Source organism: Ovis aries, chromosome 16 (genome assembly GCF_016772045.2).
Source record: "Ovis aries strain OAR_USU_Benz2616 breed Rambouillet chromosome 16, ARS-UI_Ramb_v3.0, whole genome shotgun sequence".
NCBI lineage: Eukaryota > Metazoa > Chordata > Mammalia > Artiodactyla > Bovidae > Ovis > Ovis aries.
Window position 1 is genome coordinate 14031734 of NC_056069.1, and position 17801 is coordinate 14049534.

Consider the following 17801-nt stretch of genomic DNA (forward strand, 5'->3'; position numbering starts at 1 on the left):
ATTTATATAGTTAAACCCAGAACTGAAAAGCCGTGAATTTAAAAATAAATGTGATTAACATCAGTTGTTAGCATTTCAAAAGAATAAACATACTCTAAAAGTATTTTTAGAGTACCACCTGGGTTTTAAAGGTTTGCAGCATGGATTTTTATTTTTCAGTCAGACTGCAGATGCAAAAATAAAACTAGAGATAAATGAACATTTTTTTTCCCTTACACAATAAATATTTTGTTTAAAGTCTGTTTCTGGCAAACATGTAAACATGGCACATAGAACTCCTTCTGAAGTAATTTTTCAGGCTTGATAATGAGTGGAAATAAAGCAAAAATTTCAAATAAAGGCTTTCATAAGTAAAAGCCTTTGAGATGTAGTAAAATTAATTCTTACATGTGTGTTCCAATTTCCTTTACTTCATGGTGTATGACATCATCAATACAACAATCGGGTTTAAGTTCAGCCACTGCAGCGTTAGAGGCTGAAAGATTCAAACGCTGAGAACTTGTCTGAAGATCAGCCTTGAAAGAAAGAGAGAATAAAATACAAGTGAACTTGGTTTCCTACAGGCTGTGGGTGAGTATGGGTAGAAGGAACAGGGGAACAGGAACAAGGCAGTAGGGATGAAAGGAGAGCGACACTTCTCTGTACACATCACTCTGTATAGATGTCACATTTCTCTGATGCTTAGAAAAGAGTAATGGTTCATACCAGTGCACACCTGAAAATAAATAAAATCAGCCATGAAGTAGGGGGAATCCAAAATGGAATCCATACAGCATCAAATGAATCTAACTCTACTGCAAATTAACACAACCATACCAAGAGTAAAAGGAAAAGTAAGAACCAATTTAAGTTTGGCAAACAATAGCTAAAAACAAAAAGAATGGCATACAAATGTTTTACTCTTGAACATCTGCTTTTTGGCAAGGGTACAGATTAGCAATTCTAAAACTCCTATGTGTATACCAGGATTAAACAAAAAATATATACATTATGGGTAGCAAGAGACAGGTTTCTGACCTTTGGAGACAAAAAAGTACAAATAAGAAAAGTGAGAAGGCTACAATGAAACCTTTGGTACTGGACTGGAATTTAGGGCATCCATATGAACCTATGGTTTTAAAATTTATATATATACAGATAGATATTACAGAAACATATACAGATGTGTACACATGTGTTAGAATATAGTACTAAAAGGTAAACAATCATTCAAAACATTAGAAGTCAGAAACCAACTGATTTGCAGAAGTAGAGATCAACATTAAAGTCATCAACTAAGAAAGAAGGAAATGGCAACCCATTTCAGTGTTCTTGCCTGGAGAACCCCAGGGACGGGGGAGCCTGGTGGGCTGCCGTCTATGGGGTCACACAGAGTCAGACACGACTAAAGCGACTTAGCAGCAGCAGCAGCAGCAAGAATGAACCAGTTTCTCTAACTCAGCAACCTGCCCCCACTAAGTTACTTTCTACCACATTCCCTGTTAATTTCTTTTGTAACATTTATTACCATCTATAATTACCTTATGATTTTCTGTCCACCTGTTTCTTTCCATCTCCCCTACCAAAAATGTAGGGTCTATTGAGGTAGGAACCTCTTGTTCTCTCTTCTTCGCTGCTATAACATGGTGCCTGGCATACAGTAAGTAATTAATAAATGTTTGTCAAATAATGAAATTATGAGAAAACTTCAAGGCAAATGTCAAGAAAAATACAAATAAAGCAAAGATCACATTAAGTCACAGGGAGTGGAAGCGGTTTTGTCTGTAAGAGCTAAGACTTTTAAAAAGATTTTGTTTAAAAAAATTCAGTTAAGTTTTTAGCAGTAAATTCTAACCTAACATTCTTAATGCAGGCACTACAAAGTGGGATATTTATTAGTGCCCTCTCTTTTGTTATTATATTCAGTTACTAAACAGTAGTAGTAGCTCACATTTATTGGGCCCCTACCATGTGCAAGGCCCTGTTCTAAGCACATTATTCATTTGATGCCTGCTATAAGCTTCAACAGTACATGAACTGAGAACTTTCAGATGTACAAGCTGGATTTAGAAATGGCAGAGGAAACAGAGATCAAATTGCCAACATCCGTTGGACATAGAAAAAGCAAGGGAATTCCAGAAAAAAATTTACTTCTTCTTCACTGACTACACTAAAGCCTTTGAACGTGTGGATCACAACAAACTGTGGAAAATTCTTAAAGAGATGGGAATACCAGATCACCTGATCTGCCTCCTGAGAAATCTGTATGCATGTCAAGAAGCAACAGTTAGAACCAGACATGGAACAACAGACTGGTTCAAAATTGGGAAAGGAGTACATCAAGTATACATCAAGGGTGTATATTGTCACTCTGTTTATTTAACTTATATGCAGAGTACATCATGTGAAATGCCAGGCGAGAGCAATCACAAGCTGGAATCAAGATTGCTGTGAGAAATATCAACAACATGAGATATCCAGATGATACCACCCTAATGGCAGAAAGTGAAGAGAAACTAAAGAGCCTCTTGCTTAAGGTGAAAGAAGAGAGTGAAAAAGCTGGCTTAAAACTCAACATTCTAAAAACTCAGATCATGGCATCTGGTCCCATTACTTCATGGCAAATTGATGGGGAAAAAGTGGAAACAGTTGCAGATTTTATTTTCTTGGGCTCCAAAATCACTGCAGATGTTGACTGTAGCCATGAAATTAAAAAGATGCTTACTTCTTGGAAGAAAAGCTATGACAAACCTAGACAAGAGTATTAAAAAAGCAGAGACATCACTTTGTCGACAAAGGTCTGTACAGTCAAAGTTATGGTTTTTCTAGCGGTCATGTACAAATGTGAGAGTTGGACCATGAAGAAGGCTGAATGCAGAAGAATTGATGCTTTCAAGCTGTGGCACTGGAGAAGACTCTTGAGAGTCCCTTGGACAGCAAGATCAAACCAATCAATCCTTAAGGAAATGAACCCTGAATATTCATTTAGGAAGAACTGATGGTTGAAGCTGAAGCACCAACACTTTGGCCACCTGATGCAAAGAGCTGACTCAATGGAAAAGACCCTGATGCTGGGAAAGATCGCGGGCAGGAGGAGAAGGTGGCGACAGAGAATGAGATGTATGGATCCCATCACTGAATCAATGGACATGAGTTTGAGCAAATTCCAAGAGGCAGTGAAGGACACGGAAGTCTGGCATCCTGCAGTCCATGGGTCGCAAATAGTGGGACACGACTTAGTGACTGAATAAATTCTGAAGCAGGTAATTGTACCATCCCTGTTTTACATACAAGTGAAAGAACACAGAAAGAACAACTCCCCATAGGTTACACAACTAATAAGTAATGAAACTAAAATTCAAAATTCTTTAACATTTTAGACATTAGAGAAGGAGGAGGGGAAGAAAAGAAAACAGTCAAACCCATGGGCTTTCTGTCCAGTTTGTTTCCCTATGTATTATCTGTTCAACACTAATCATAACTACAGTATGTATTATATATATAGCTAAACACTTATACCTTTTTCCTTTTTCATGTTATAACTGCTGCACTTAACATTTATTTCCTAATTACCACCATGATTTTTCCAGGAATTAGAGACAATGCAGTGAACAAGAGAGACCAAAATCTCTGTTCCTATGGAATTTAAATGTTTTGGGAAGATAATACAGAGTAAAGGAGGAATGGATGGCTGGCTTGAGGAAGCGGAATACAATTACAGGGTAGGTTTCATGCTCCAAATTGGTTTTTGGGTGAGCAGGATTTAAAAAGGGATGTCTTCTCTTCTTCACCACTATAACACAGAGCCTGGCACACAGTAGGCAATTAATAAATGTTTGTCAAATAATGAAATCGAAGAAATTATGATAAAACTTCAAAGCAAATGTCAAGAAAAACACAGAGAAAGAAAAGATCACATTAAGTCATGGGGAGTGCCAGTGGTTTTGTCTGTAAGAACTAAAACTTTTAAGATTTTATTAAAAAAAAAAAGAAATCAGTTAACAAGCTTTCTTCAGTAAATTCTCTTTTTTTTTTTTTGGCATTTTCACATTTTATTAGCTACAGTATAGACCCTAGAGCTGCCTCATCCCTCCCCTCCCCCACCCCCCAGGACCGGGTCAGGCTTGCCCAGGAGCCCCTGCCCTTGCCGCCTGCGCCCGCTGAAACTCCTGCTGCAGCTGAGCCAGGGTCTCCCTCTGTCGTTCTGACTGCTGCTCTAGGTCTCGGAGCTGGGATTCATACCGCTTAATCTCAGCTGTGATGTAGTCCAGCCTTTTCCCCACTGTGGCCCGAGCTTCCCCCAGCTCGTTTGACCAACACGGGCCCCAGAAGTTTAAACACCACGTTGGACCCATCCAGCAGGGCCAGTTCCTCCTTCACGATATTGCTTTCTGTTAGTTGTGCCTCTAGTTTCTGCCTCCCTGACATGGATTTACTCAAGTCTTTCTGCAGCTGTTGATATTTCTCCACTTCCCCCTGCAGCTTCTTCTGGATTAGCTCAGCCATGGCGGGGACGAAAGCCTGCGGGCAGCGGGAGAGGGGCGCTGGGTCTCACGCTCTGGAAGGTACCCGGGCTCCCCTTTCTGGCCTGCGGAGGTGACAGCCCTCTTGAGAGGCAGCCCCTCGGGGCACCCACTGCAGTCTCTCCTGGTCCGGGATATCGACTTAACCCCAGCCTCAGGGAGTGGCAGAACCCCGACTCCTCAGCCAAACCGCTCCCCGACTCACGCTCTCACTTCAGTATTGGTGAACCCGCTCTGCAGTAAATTCTAACCTAATATTTCTTAATGCAAGGACTTCAAAGTGGGATATTTATTAGTATTGTCTCATTTGTTATTATAAATGCCATGTGAATACAGATTTGACAATGAATTTTTTTCTTTTTCAAGCTCTTTCTCTTTGTGAATATATCCAAGGTGTTTAACTGAGCTAGCATATCCTATCTCTTGATCTCTCAAAACTGTAAGAATCTTCTAACTGGCTTACTTCCTACAAGCCATCCCATAGAATGCTTTCATGTTAGCCTTCCAACAGGAACCTCTGCTCAAAAGTCTCCACTGATTGCACACTGTCTTAAAATAACCTCAGCCTTAGTCTGGCTTTTAAGATGCTCACTTACTGTATGGTTACTACCTATCTGTACAACCTTACTTGCTCTTACTAAGTGAATTCTGTTCACTGCTACAAGAACACATTACATATTCCTATGTTTCTGCTTCCAATCACCATGCCCCTCTTTCATCTTTTCTTCTAAACCCTGCATTCTTTCAAGACCTTGTGTTCCCTCTCCCTCAATAGCCCTTCCTGAATGATGCAATCCCCAGTGATGATCTCTCCTCTGAAATTCAAACTTTATTACGTTAATCATAAATCATTAACAGAAATTTAAGTGCTATTTACCTTTGGTATATTTTCTCATCCAAGCTATCACAAACTTTGAGGAACAATGATTCTATGCAAAGCATATCTTATAACTTAGGGTGTTCAATTAATGCTTGCTAATAATAATTAAAAAGTCAGTATTAAACATATTTTAATGAAGTCTCAAAACACTAAGAATAAAAATTAAAAAGTAAAAAAAAAAATATCCTCAAAAAGAATGCCACTTACTTTAACCAATATATCTTTTACAACTTGATTGCTATCATTATGGACGCTGATATAACTGGAAAAGGTCTCTCCCAAAAATATATTCCTGTGAAATAAAATAAATTTTTAGACAGAAACCCATTCAAGTTTTATCACAAATATTCTATTTTTGCACCACTGAGAATATCAAATGGAGAAGTTACTAAAGGATGGTAATCCCTTCATGGAATACAGCCTTGTCATGGCAGAGTGGCTTCCGTAACTCAGGTGAAATACTATTTCAATATTTCTTTGTTTATACTAGGCTGTTCACTCATTATCTAGTGCAATTCAAAATACGATTTAATCTATAAAGCATGCTATGTAACTTGACCCTCAACTACTGCCAAAACTAACAGCTCTCCTAAAAATAAGTCAGTGAAATCAGATCCACGTTAAAAGTCTTATGATTTGTTAATAAGAAGGCTACAAAAGGCAATATTTGAAATAACTTATGCACTGAATCTAGAAGGGATCAAGTTATTGATCTCAGAGTATTTTTACCAATTTATTTTATTTTTCTAACTTATTCTAATTAAAATGACTAGTAGTGGCTCAGTCATGTCCTGCTCTTTGCGACCCCATGGCCTATACAGTCCATGGAATTCTCCAGGCGAGAATACTGGAGTGGGTAGTTGTTCCCTTTCTCCAGGGGTTCTTTCCAATCCAGGGATCAAACCCAGGTCTCCCACATTGCAGGTGGATTCTTTACCAGCTGAGCCACAAGGGAAGCCTAAGAGTACTGGAGTGGAGCCTAGCCCTTCTCCAGCGGATCTTCCCGACCCAGGAATTGAACAGGGGTCTCCTGCATTGCAGGCAGATTCTTTACCAGCTGAGCTACCAGGGAAGCCTCAGTATGTATTATATATAATACATATTAACATATAAATGTATGTAGGTTTATGTAAAAATATTTTCAGATGAACATTTTTTACATGGATATATTTCTAAGCTCTCAAGACACTAATCAATGACCACATTCTACAAACCTTTAAAAATTATCTTGGTTGCAAACAGAGTGGAACCAAGGGCTTTCACCTCAGTAATAACCTAGAATAAGAGAATAACTAAGAGCAAGAGAAGGAATAAAACATTTAGAGTTCCTAATAAGCTGACAAGTCCAATAACTTATGTTGGTAAAGGGCTGTGAAGGTGAAGAAAAGAGCTGATTCTGAAAGACACTGAGACTGAATCCTTTAAAATGAAAGGAATATATAGGCTTGTCTGCTGGCTCAGTTGGTAAAGAATCTGCCTGCAATGTGGGCGATGTAGACTCGATCCCTGGGTAAGGAAGATATCCTGGAGAAGGAAATGGCAACCCACTCCAATATTTTGCCTGGAAAATAATTCTTTGTGACCCCATGGACTGTGGCTCCAGGCTCCTCTGTCCATAAGGAGCCTGGAACCACAGTCCATGGGGTCACAAAGAATTAGACATGACTTAGCAACTAAACCACAACCACCAAAGAAGAAAGTTAAAATTCTACCACCCTAGGAACCACTATTAATACTTTGGTATGCATTTATTAAAAAAAAAAACAAAAACCCACCAGAATCAAATAGTATAATTTCTGTTAAACTTTTGTTTCCAACCACTTAAATGTATCATGAGCGTTTTTCCATCCTATAGTTATCTTTTGAAAACATGATTTGTTATGGCTTCAGAGTGCTATTGTGTTTCAAACATGAGCATACGATTCTTACCCAAAATTCTGTGGTAAGGTCAACATTTCTCCCAACATTAAAATTTCTGCACCATTTACAGTTGAAGGATCATCTCTCATAAGTTGGTTAAAGAGATCTCCTGCAGAAAGAGAAAAACATCAAATTCTAACATTGACCTTGTAAGTAACTTTTATTTATGTGAAGAAATAGTTTGAGAGATTTTTAAAAAAATAATCTCACAGCAAAAATTATATTAAAAAATCTAATTTCTAATCTTCATTACAACAATGCACACCAAAAAATTCTGTTTCTACAGAAAATGAACACTTTAGGGACAAAGAAAAATGTAGATCATGAGATATAAAATATAGAAGCTCCAATAATTTTAAATAAAGGGAATGCTAACATACATTGATGGCGCATGTGAGGATAAACACAATTTTAATAGCATTATTAAAAGGAATGTGTTGTTACTAAAACTAAAAGTCTCTGTTGCCATGGGATATCAATAGGATCTTAATTTATAGATTATGAGTGAGACTTACTGCTCAAATGGCCATATTTACATGTACAAAAACAAGCAAAGAAGGATACAGCAAAGAGTCAGTGTAAGATTGGCAAGGCTAGGCTTATCCCCAAGGTAATACAACTCTTTCCTAGGTACAAGAAGAATAAAGCATATGTCATACCAGGTAAGTCTTTCTCTTCACATGTTACTGGAATATTGGTGAATAAAGTAGGTTTGGTCAACCGCATAACTGTCAATTAGAAAAGTAGGGAAAATAAGAAAGAATATATTAATATTTTATGCCAGTGTCCCCAAGTTGAATGTATGAGATTAATAAATTTTATACTATGGTAAAATATAATCTAAATATGACCTAAACTTGGTATAATATTAAGTATTTCCCAAGATTACTATACAGCAATAATTTACTAAAAATGTTAATATGTAACAAGAAGAATTTTATATATGACAAAGAGAACAATTTTGCTTTTACTTACAATCTAAGGAATTATAAAAATCATATACAAATGTAATATGTCTCATTATACAAAAAGTAGAAAATAAAAGAATTCGAAAACTTAAGGTATAGTAGGAGAATAGACTTTAAAAAGAGCCTGAGTGACTTCACTGTAAAGAATACCAACAAATTATTATTAACCAATATTGGTCTGACAGGGAAAAAGTTAGGATGCTTTCATATTGTTTGAATATGAAACAATACTTTTATGCAAAAAGGATTTTTGTAAACTTTATCCATGTGTTATAATCATGGATCACTGAAGTTCAGTAAGTAGCCCTTTCAGTTCAGTTCAGTCACTCAGTTGTGTCCGACTCTTTTCGACCCCATGAATCACAGCAGGCCAGGCCTCCCTGTCCATCACCAACTCCTGGAGTTCACTCAGACTCACATCCATCGAGTCATTGATGCCATCCAGCCATCTCATCCTCTGTCGTCCCCTTCTCCTCCTGCCCCCAATCCCTTCCAGCATCAGAGTCTTTTCCAATGACTTAAAGTAGCCCTTTAAGTAATATTAATTCTCTGTAAACATTATGAAAGTGCCAGTAAATGTGTAGGTTTATAGAATTCCAACCAAAACTAGTATTTGTTCGTGGAAAATGAGAAATGTATCTAAAGTTTATCTAGAAAAACAAATAAAAATAAGCTATAGAAATTCACAGGAAACAATGAGAAAAAACTGGACATAATAGACAGCAAAACATGTAAGTCCATAACCAACTAATATGCTTATTAATATAAGACCATAGATATGTTAGAGAATTTATGTTCATTTTTTAAATATAAATTTATTTATTTTAATTGGAGGTTAATTACTTTACAATATTGTATTGATTTTGCCATACATCAACATGAATCTGCCACAGATTAATCCTCCTCCCTCCCCGTACCATCCCTCTGGGTCGTCCCAGTGCACCAGCCCCAAGCATCCAGTATCATGCATCGAACCTGCACTGGCGATTCATTTCATATATGATATTATACATGTTTCAATGCCATTCTCCCAAATCATCCCACCCTCTCCTTCTCCCACAGAGTGCAAAAGACTGTTCTATACATCTGTGTCTACTCAGCCATTAAAAAGAATACATTTGAATCAGTTCTAATGAGGTAAATGAAACTGGAGCCTATTATACAGAGTATTAGAGAATTTTAAGCAGCCAAACCAATCAACACTATAAGGTATTAGGAAACTGGCTCACTATCTGGGAAACATGAAATTTAGTTTACCTTTCAAATATCGAATACTGTATGTATCAAATAATAGACAAAAATTAAGTAATAGAGAACCAGAAAAAGTGAAAATTTATTATACCTAATCTAGCAAGGATAGGACATTCTAATTAAAAAATCTTTTTCAATTATTTTCAAAGATTGACTTTTCATCACATCAAAATGAAGACAAAAATATAGAAGTAAAAATCATATAAACTCTATTACAGAAAATGAATCCTAGAACTTTTATTAAAATGTTCATTCAAATCTAAAACCCAAAACTTTACTGACCTAGGAGCTTCCCTGGTGGCTCAGTGGTAAAAAACGCACCTGCCAATGCAGGAAACATCGGTTCAATCCCTGATCTGGGAAGATCCCATATTCCAAGGAACAACGCAGCTTGGGTGCCACAACTGAGCCTGTGCTCCAGAGAACCAAAGCCGCAACTACCGAAGCCTCTGCACACCTCTCATAGCACCTTGTATTTATCATGGACTATGTTTATTCACTTATTAGTTTATAGCACTCCTATTCAAACTCCTTGTAGTTTAAGCTCTTATGTATCATGTTCAGTTTTGTAGTCTTGCCACTTGACACAGGTTCTGGCAGAATTAGCACCTCATCCTAATCCTCAAGTAAGTGGTATTTTTGAAGATTTAACTTTCATGAACTGAGGCCACTAAACAATGTTATAATGAATAGATGGCTGCTGAGATAGTCAAAAAAAGCTAACCTTAAAATTTCTAAAGTCACTTGTGTAGTTGATATTTACTGAACATTTACTAGTGCCAGACTTTATGCTAAATACAAGTACTGACACATTTAATTCTCAAAACTATAAGGCTGAAATTATCATTATCCTCCTATAACAGATAAGGATGGTGCCTTGAGAAGGTAATTTATATATAAAAGATTATAAAGCAGATAGATGTCAGAACTAGACTCTAATGACTTCATTCTGTTCAAAAATAATTTTCCCTATTATTAATTATAAGCCCTGGGTCATAAACCTGGAATGTCAAGCTTTATTAGAAACATCTCATGGGAATTCAAAGTCCATCTCTCTCTCTCAGAACATTAACCAGTTGCACATCAGTGACATGGAAAAGAAGTGAACGGGGAAGTGTTTCAAACCTCTTTTCACTCTTCCTTTTAACTAGGAAAACAGATTAAAACCTGAAGAGGATACATTTGATTTACACTTGATTATGAAATTCAGATTTCACCTAAAATTTTGTAAAAAAAAACACCAACTTTTAAAAGTCTTCAATAAATTATTTTAGCCAGAATATTAAAAAAAATTATTTCAAATCCTTAGAGTTCTTACCATATTTAGTTTTCCTTGTCTAGTTCCTGAAGGCATTCAATTTTGTGAACCTTTGAATAATCTGGGATATTTTGAGCAGATTAAATAAGTGAATCATTATGCAGGAACTCATCTGAGAAATTCATGTGATACCCTTCACATCTGTTTTCTTGGAATGGATTAACATTTATAACACAGACAGAGAAAAATAAAATTATGGTATCATTGCCTCTTTCCTAGAGAGTAAATGCTTTGGGATTCTCCGGGCCAGAATACTGGAGTGGGTACCCATTCCCTTCTCCAAGGGATTTTCCCAACCCAGGAATCAAGCCAGGGTCTCCTGCGTTGTAGGATTCTTTACCAGCTGAGCTACCAGGGAAGCCCTAAATGTTTTGGCATTTCACCAAATGCCCTCCGATTCATCTTCCTGTACATGTTTTTTTTCCCCTCAATTTATTCACATTGATGACTTAACAGTGGAACCTACAAATATTGCTGAGCCCTACTATTAGAGCTAGAATCATCAGTCGTAAGGTTTTAAATACTCTTAAGAAGGCTTCAAAGATGTGGCAGTGGACTCTCAATTCTTTAAGTATTGTCTAGGAAGATGAGACATGAATTGCTTCTTCCTTTAAGATCATGGCACTATTTGCAGTAAAATTCACTTTCCCAGTTCTGATTCACCTTTTCATTGTTTCTCAAAGGGGAAGGAAACAATTTATACAGAGTAAATTAGAGAAATTTACATCTGCCACATATGAAGACAAAGAAGCACTTTTTAATGTGATTCTTTAATTAAAGAGCTGCTCGTAAGAAGCTCATAAGAAAATATTCCTAAGAATATTTTCAGTTCTGTGTATCATCATTTTAAAATAACAAGAATGTACTATAAAAGAAACACTGTGGTCTATGTAAGTGACCATGTCTTATGATTACTTAACTTTTAACCCTTGATTAACAACCTAATGCTGTGCAAGACCTGAACAACAACAGAAAATTGTTTATGATAGCCTGCTTTTGAACTGTGGTGTTGGAGAAGACTCTTGAGAGTCCCTTGGACAGCAAGGAGATCCAACCAGTCCATCCTAAAGGAGATCAGTCCTGGGTGTTCATTGGAAGGACTAATGCTGAAGCTGAAACTCCAATACTTTGGCCACCTCATGTGAAGAGTTGACTCACTGGAAAAGACACTGATGCTGGGAGGATTGGGGGCAGGAGGAGAAGGGGACGACAGAGGATGACATGGCTAGATGGCATCACTGACTTGATGGACATGAGTTTGGGTAAACTCCGGGAGTTGGTGATGGAAAGGGAGGCCTGGCGTGCTGCTATTCATGGGGTCGCAAAGAGTCGGACACGACTGAGCGACTGAACGGAACTAAACTGAATAACACTGTTGCTGCTGTTAAGTGAGTAAGTCACGTCTGGCCCTTTTGTGACTCCATGGACTGTAGCCCACCAGGCTCCTCTGTCCATGGGATTTCCCAGGCAAGAATACTGGAGTGCGTTGTCATTTCCTTCTCCAGGGGATCTTCCCGACCCAGGGATCAAACCCTGTTCTCCTGATTGCAGGCAGTTTCTCTCGCACTGAGCCACCTGCAAACCTCACTGGTAAAAATGAATAATTTCTGACTTTTCACCAGCAGTTTTGACTGCAAAGATGACTAATGAATGAAAGAGGAAGTAATTACTGAAGAAGTTATCTTGGAAACTCCCTCTACACCTGGTGATTTTTTTCATTTAAAGATTTTTGGAAGCATTCATGTACATGATGATTATTTTCTACAGAGCAGTCTCATTTGAGACAATAAAAAAGGGGCTAATAGTTGAAAACAAAAACGTGTTTGAACAGTGTGAAACCTAATTAGAAAAGATAACCTCTTCAGTTAAAAACTGGTAGACTTCTTAGGTTTTAAGGAACCTCAAGATGCATGGGTTATGAGAAATCCTCCAAAGGGCACATTTACCTTGCCAGGCACTGTGCCACAAGGCAAGCATGTTTTTGCCTTCCTAATGAATATAGTCTTACTGATTTTTTTATGAATATAGTTTAAATATTAATAATAGTGTCTCTATGTTAGCTCTGAGGGCAGGGTCCATATTTGTCCCTTCTCCACTTTACTCTGGCACCTATTTCATGGTAGGCATTCAAATTTGTTAAATATACTTTCTAATAAAACTTTTATTATATACTGACTTTGGAGATTTTTATAAAATGATGTGGAAACCCATTAACATTTTGCTATGGGAAACCCACAGTGAATCCAAGAACCACAGAACTAGTGATTAGCATTACCAATATCAGACTGAATTATCTGTGTTAAACAAAGAATAAATTGATCTCTTATCCATATTTGATACTTCACTTCAAAATATGTTTATTGCCTTAAAAATATATTATGGTCTTAGACAAATTACACATTTTGTACTTCTGTTTCAAAACAACACATCAGCTATTGTCTATTACATATCTTTGGCCATAATAAGCAGAATATGGGCTGGTCTTTCAATTTCAATTACATTATGCCACATGAGTATCATTCCCAACAGAATTGGTTTTAGTTTTATTAAAAAAAAAAAATCATTACACTTTAGGTGAGTTAAGAAAAAATCCTATAAAATTAGATTCTGGGAATTTATCAAAATCCAAACTATTCACTGTAATTCACAGAAATATCTAATTGAACTAGTGGAAAAGCAGTAACAGAACAAGAAGAGTAGAACATTCTACCTTTAAATTCAGTTTGAATAATAATTCATCACAATTCAATTAAAGGAAAGCTGCTCAAAGTAGAACCCAGAAAGTTCCTGACTTAAATGGAAAGCCTAGGAATGCACCCGATATTTACTTTTGGGACACAAATTGTATACATAACCACACACTTAAAAATTTATTCATCTGTTTCATTCTTACTCAGTTCATTCACAATATTCTTTTTTTGGACAATCACTGTAATTCATCACATACTAAAAATAACACCATATTTATGCACAAATAAATTAATTTTCCCAGTAAGAGCTAATCTTCCTTTAAGAAGATTCCCCACATATTCACAGTACATAATATCACAGAACACCCATATCTGGCCTAAATGTCTCTGAATTGTAGCATTACAAGATGGAAGTTCATTGTGCCTGATAATTCGATTGAGTTTTGCCCAAATGTCTTCCAGAGTCTGGCTGTTACAAATAGTGTGTTCTATTGTCCATCTTGCTCTATAAAATGAGTGCAAATTTAGTGCCTTTAGATTATCTCGCAATTCTTTACACAAAGGAGAAATATTTTCAGTACAGTTACTGCTGGGAAGTGATGATACACTCCAAGACCTTTTCTTGTGCCGTTTTTCTCTTTCTGCCTGTTTCTCCAGACTTCCAGAATTAGACTGTTCATTCAGCGTGTGTGATTGGATTAAGTGCTTCTTTCTTTTCAAATTAGGCTGAAACTCCAACAGATCTACTGTGCAATCATAACTCTGTGATTTAATACTATGTTCTGAAATGGCTAAGTACTGTCTCACATCTTCAGCTGTCTCTTCAGAAATCCCAGGCGGTGATCTTTTAGGTTTGAGTGGAAGTCTGGACCCATCATGTGGAAACCAAGGACTAAATCTCAATAGCGGACGTGTAGGAAAGTCTTGAATTGCTTTCTCTGCAATTTTTGGCAGTTGTGTGGGATCACTCTCATATGGTCGATAATGTAGTATTACTTCTGTAGTCATTCTGCAGTAATCCTTCTATTCTTAATGAAGAGAAAATTTCTTAGCTGAGCTCCTCAGAGCTAGAATGTAATTTATAATTACAAGACTCTCTCTCTTTCCATATCAGAGGGAAACAGGACCTAAAGTGGAAGTATTACAAAGAATAAGATATGGTAGGGAGAGCCTATATACAGATAGGCAGGGAAAAAAAGAAAAAAACAAAACCAATTCTAATATGATATTTTATCAGAGTGCTACTGGTAAATGTGAATGCACTCCACAAAACTGGAAGCCCTTTCTCTCAAGAAAATAAGGAATCTGGATAACAAATCCTTAACATCCTTTTAACCTAAAACTTCTAATAATCAACATATTTAACTGAACAGATGTAACAGATTTAGAAGTACTGCTATTAATATATTAATATATAATAACACTATAGCAAAAACAAAAAGTAAATTAAGATTTTTAAAATACTAGAGCCATATGAAGATAATGAACAAAAATGCAATAATACTTAAAAATCTGAGATGTGAATTGAGGACAACGAAAATCACTGTAATTTTTAATCTACCTTGAAGAAAATGGATCCTCTCATACTTTAAAATTACACGAATTCTACCAAATAGAATACTTAAATGATTTTATTTCATTCTCAGAAGTAAACACTTGAAGTGGAAATGCAAATGAAAACACGAAAATGGTTTAACTTTTCATTTTAATCAGACTAGGAACTGGTTTCATGACAAAGTCTCATCTATATAACTGGGGCAATTAAGCAGTGTCAAAACCTTAGTAGCATGGCTCCTGAATTCCAATTGGGAGGATGAACAAGAAGGCTAGCACCTTACTTTTTTCCTCTTAGAACACAGAAGTATTCACGTTACACCAAATTAAGTCATCAAAAGTTAAGTGCCAGTACACAACACACAGGTTCAATAATGCAGCCTTCTCTGGATCTGCAAGTTAAGACTTCCTAATTGGGCCCAAAGCTCATAATGCAGGCTCTTTTAAATCCTAGCTTCTGGAGTTAAAAACAAGAGGTTGGGGCTTCCCTGGTGGTTCAGTGGTAAAGAATCTGGCTGCTAATGCAGGAGACATGGGTTTGATTCCTGAGCTGGAGGTCCCATGTGTGGTGGAGCAACTATGCTCGCATGGCACAACTATTGAGCCTGTGCCCTGCAGCAAGAGAAACCACCACAGTGAGAAGCCCCTGCACTATAACTACAGAGGAGCCCCGCTCCTTGCAACTACAGAAAAGCCCGAGCAGCAATGAAGACCCAGCACAGCCGTGCGCGTGTGCTTAGTCACACAGTCGTGCCCGACCCCTGCGACCCCATAACTGTAGCCTGCCAGGCTCCTCTGTCCACAGGATTCTCCAAGCAAGAATACTGGAGGGGGTTGCCATTTCTTCCTCCGGGGGATCTTCCCCACCCAGGTCTCTTGCATTGCAGGCAGACTCTTTACTGACTGAGCTATGAGGGAAGCCCTAGCACAGCCATAAATAAATAAAATTTTAAAAACAAACAAAAAAGAGGTTGAATCATTTCTTCCAAAAATCATCAGAGAACTACTTGATGATGCTTCTCCCGTTGCCACGATAACTGTGAGTGGAGGCTCCCTGTCATGATGTCACAACACTCATTTGACCAATGTTCTGAAAACTCAAAAGTAACCAATCTCATGATTCTTTTCCCTACTGTTAATGTTCACTGACTAAAAGATTTGACAACTCTTAAATTCAAAATGACTGTGATCCTTAATATCCATTTTTAACATGGTTCTAAATATATATAGCATATTCTTTTATTACTTAATAATGCTTTTAGTTTTTCTTCCTTCCATTTTTACATTTGAAGATATGGCATTGAGAATTCTTTCACTGTTGTCTGAATTTATTCAGTGTTGTATTCCAGGGACACTGAAGTTGTGAGAACGCCTTAATATTTTACATATATATGAAAGCAAACTGATATATTTGGCATTCAATGATTAGAACTTGTGAAAATTCTTAGATAATTAGGACAATGGAGAAAATGGGTCCAAAGAGCTTTAAGAAAGCTGAAACTGACACTGACTTTCAAATAACTTGTCCTTTTAGGTTGCCAAAATACTCCTTCCCAGGAACCTTCTGTTTTGGAAAATAAAAAATACCTAGGAAAGACCATTGTACCAGCCTAAAAAGACAGTGGCAGTTAGCCTCCACATCACTGGAATTTAACTGTATCCTTGAATGTGTATAAAATGACATCTAGTAGCTAACAGAACTTCTCCAAATTTCCATCAAAATACTAAGGAAATAAGAGCTTCCGAAAATGCTCTTTCCTTCATTTGAAGGCAACATGGAGTCTTGGAAAGATGAAGGCCCTATGTTGAAATACCACCTCAATCACTTACTAGCTTTGTGATCTGGAAAAAGTTTAACTGAGAGTTAAGCAATATATATTCTACATATCTGATATAAGACTGAGATGAAAAACGTGACGATTTCTCTTCTTTCTTTCTTTCAGAAATAAGTCATTTTAGTCCAGGCCATTTGCTCAGGCTAAGCTCACAGGTCTTACTGCTATTAGTTAACATTTCAAATTCTTAGTTCCATAGTCAGAGACAGTTTTGATAACCCCAACTATTAGTACATGCTTTTTGTACAAATGAAACTGGTTAGCTTCCGGAATGTCTGATGCTTACAGTGTAAGTTAGGGGGTAAGAATCCCTCAAAACGGATACCATAAGAAAAGTGCAGTTAGCTGAATTCACATGTCTACCGAGCATCTTCTCAGTTCAGTCCAAGAAGGTACTGGTAACCACAGAGTAGAGCGCCAAAGAAATAAGTGCATATATGGTAGTAGAAAACAGATAAAATAAAGCTAAAGGCATTTTAAATAAAAGATCGCAGAGAACAATCTGAGATCTCAGGAATTTTAGAGAAAGTATGCCCTGTTGGTTCTCCCTAAATAATAATCCAATCAAATAATCAAACTTACTCAGAACTGTATGCTGTATATAGAAAATGAAACTTGATGCGAATTTTCCCATACACAATACTCTGAAGTAAACTGCAGTGAGTTTTAACAAACCTAAATTATATGTTGTAGTACTACGCATTTCTAAATGCTTGGCACAATACTAGACTAATTTCACTAAAGCTGAAGCCTGGTAAAGTTGTCACTGCCGAATGAAGAGACAAGAGACAGGGGGAAAAACCACTTTAGATACCCGCTATTAATCATCTCGGTTCACACAGGTCTCTCCCCGGGTAGGGTGGGAACTTCAGCATCTGCGGCT

At 37.1% G+C, this 17801-nt stretch overlaps 2 protein-coding genes and 1 pseudogene across 5 annotated transcripts in view; all 3 read right to left on the reverse strand.

The window, feature by feature from the left end:
* TRAPPC13 (trafficking protein particle complex subunit 13) overlaps window positions 1–17801 on the reverse strand; it is a 35229-nt gene that overhangs the window by 16653 nt on the left and 775 nt on the right. For all 4 annotated transcript variants that reach the window (XM_012096837.4, XM_004016931.5, XM_004016930.5 and 1 more), the window contains exons 2-5: window positions 7962–8030; window positions 7312–7411; window positions 5590–5674; window positions 388–515 (exon numbers count right to left, since the gene is read on the reverse strand). In XM_012096837.4, the coding sequence (XP_011952227.1) occupies window positions 388–515; window positions 5590–5674; window positions 7312–7411; window positions 7962–8030 (382 nt within the window). The remainder of the gene's footprint in view (window positions 1–387; window positions 516–5589; window positions 5675–7311; window positions 7412–7961; window positions 8031–17801) is intronic.
* LOC114108632 (prefoldin subunit 6-like) lies at window positions 4005–4733 on the reverse strand (annotated as a pseudogene).
* On the reverse strand, window positions 9070–14656 carry SHLD3 (shieldin complex subunit 3). The gene has a single exon (XM_027980051.3). It carries the CDS (start codon window positions 14535–14537, stop codon window positions 13779–13781), a length of 759 nt encoding a protein of 252 aa, XP_027835852.1. The 5' UTR covers window positions 14538–14656; the 3' UTR covers window positions 9070–13778.

Bases quoted from the DNA above. Each gene is read 5' to 3' on its own strand.
- SHLD3 (XM_027980051.3), bottom strand. From the start codon at position 14,537: ATGACTACAGAAGTAATACTACATTATCGACCATATGAGAGTGATCCC.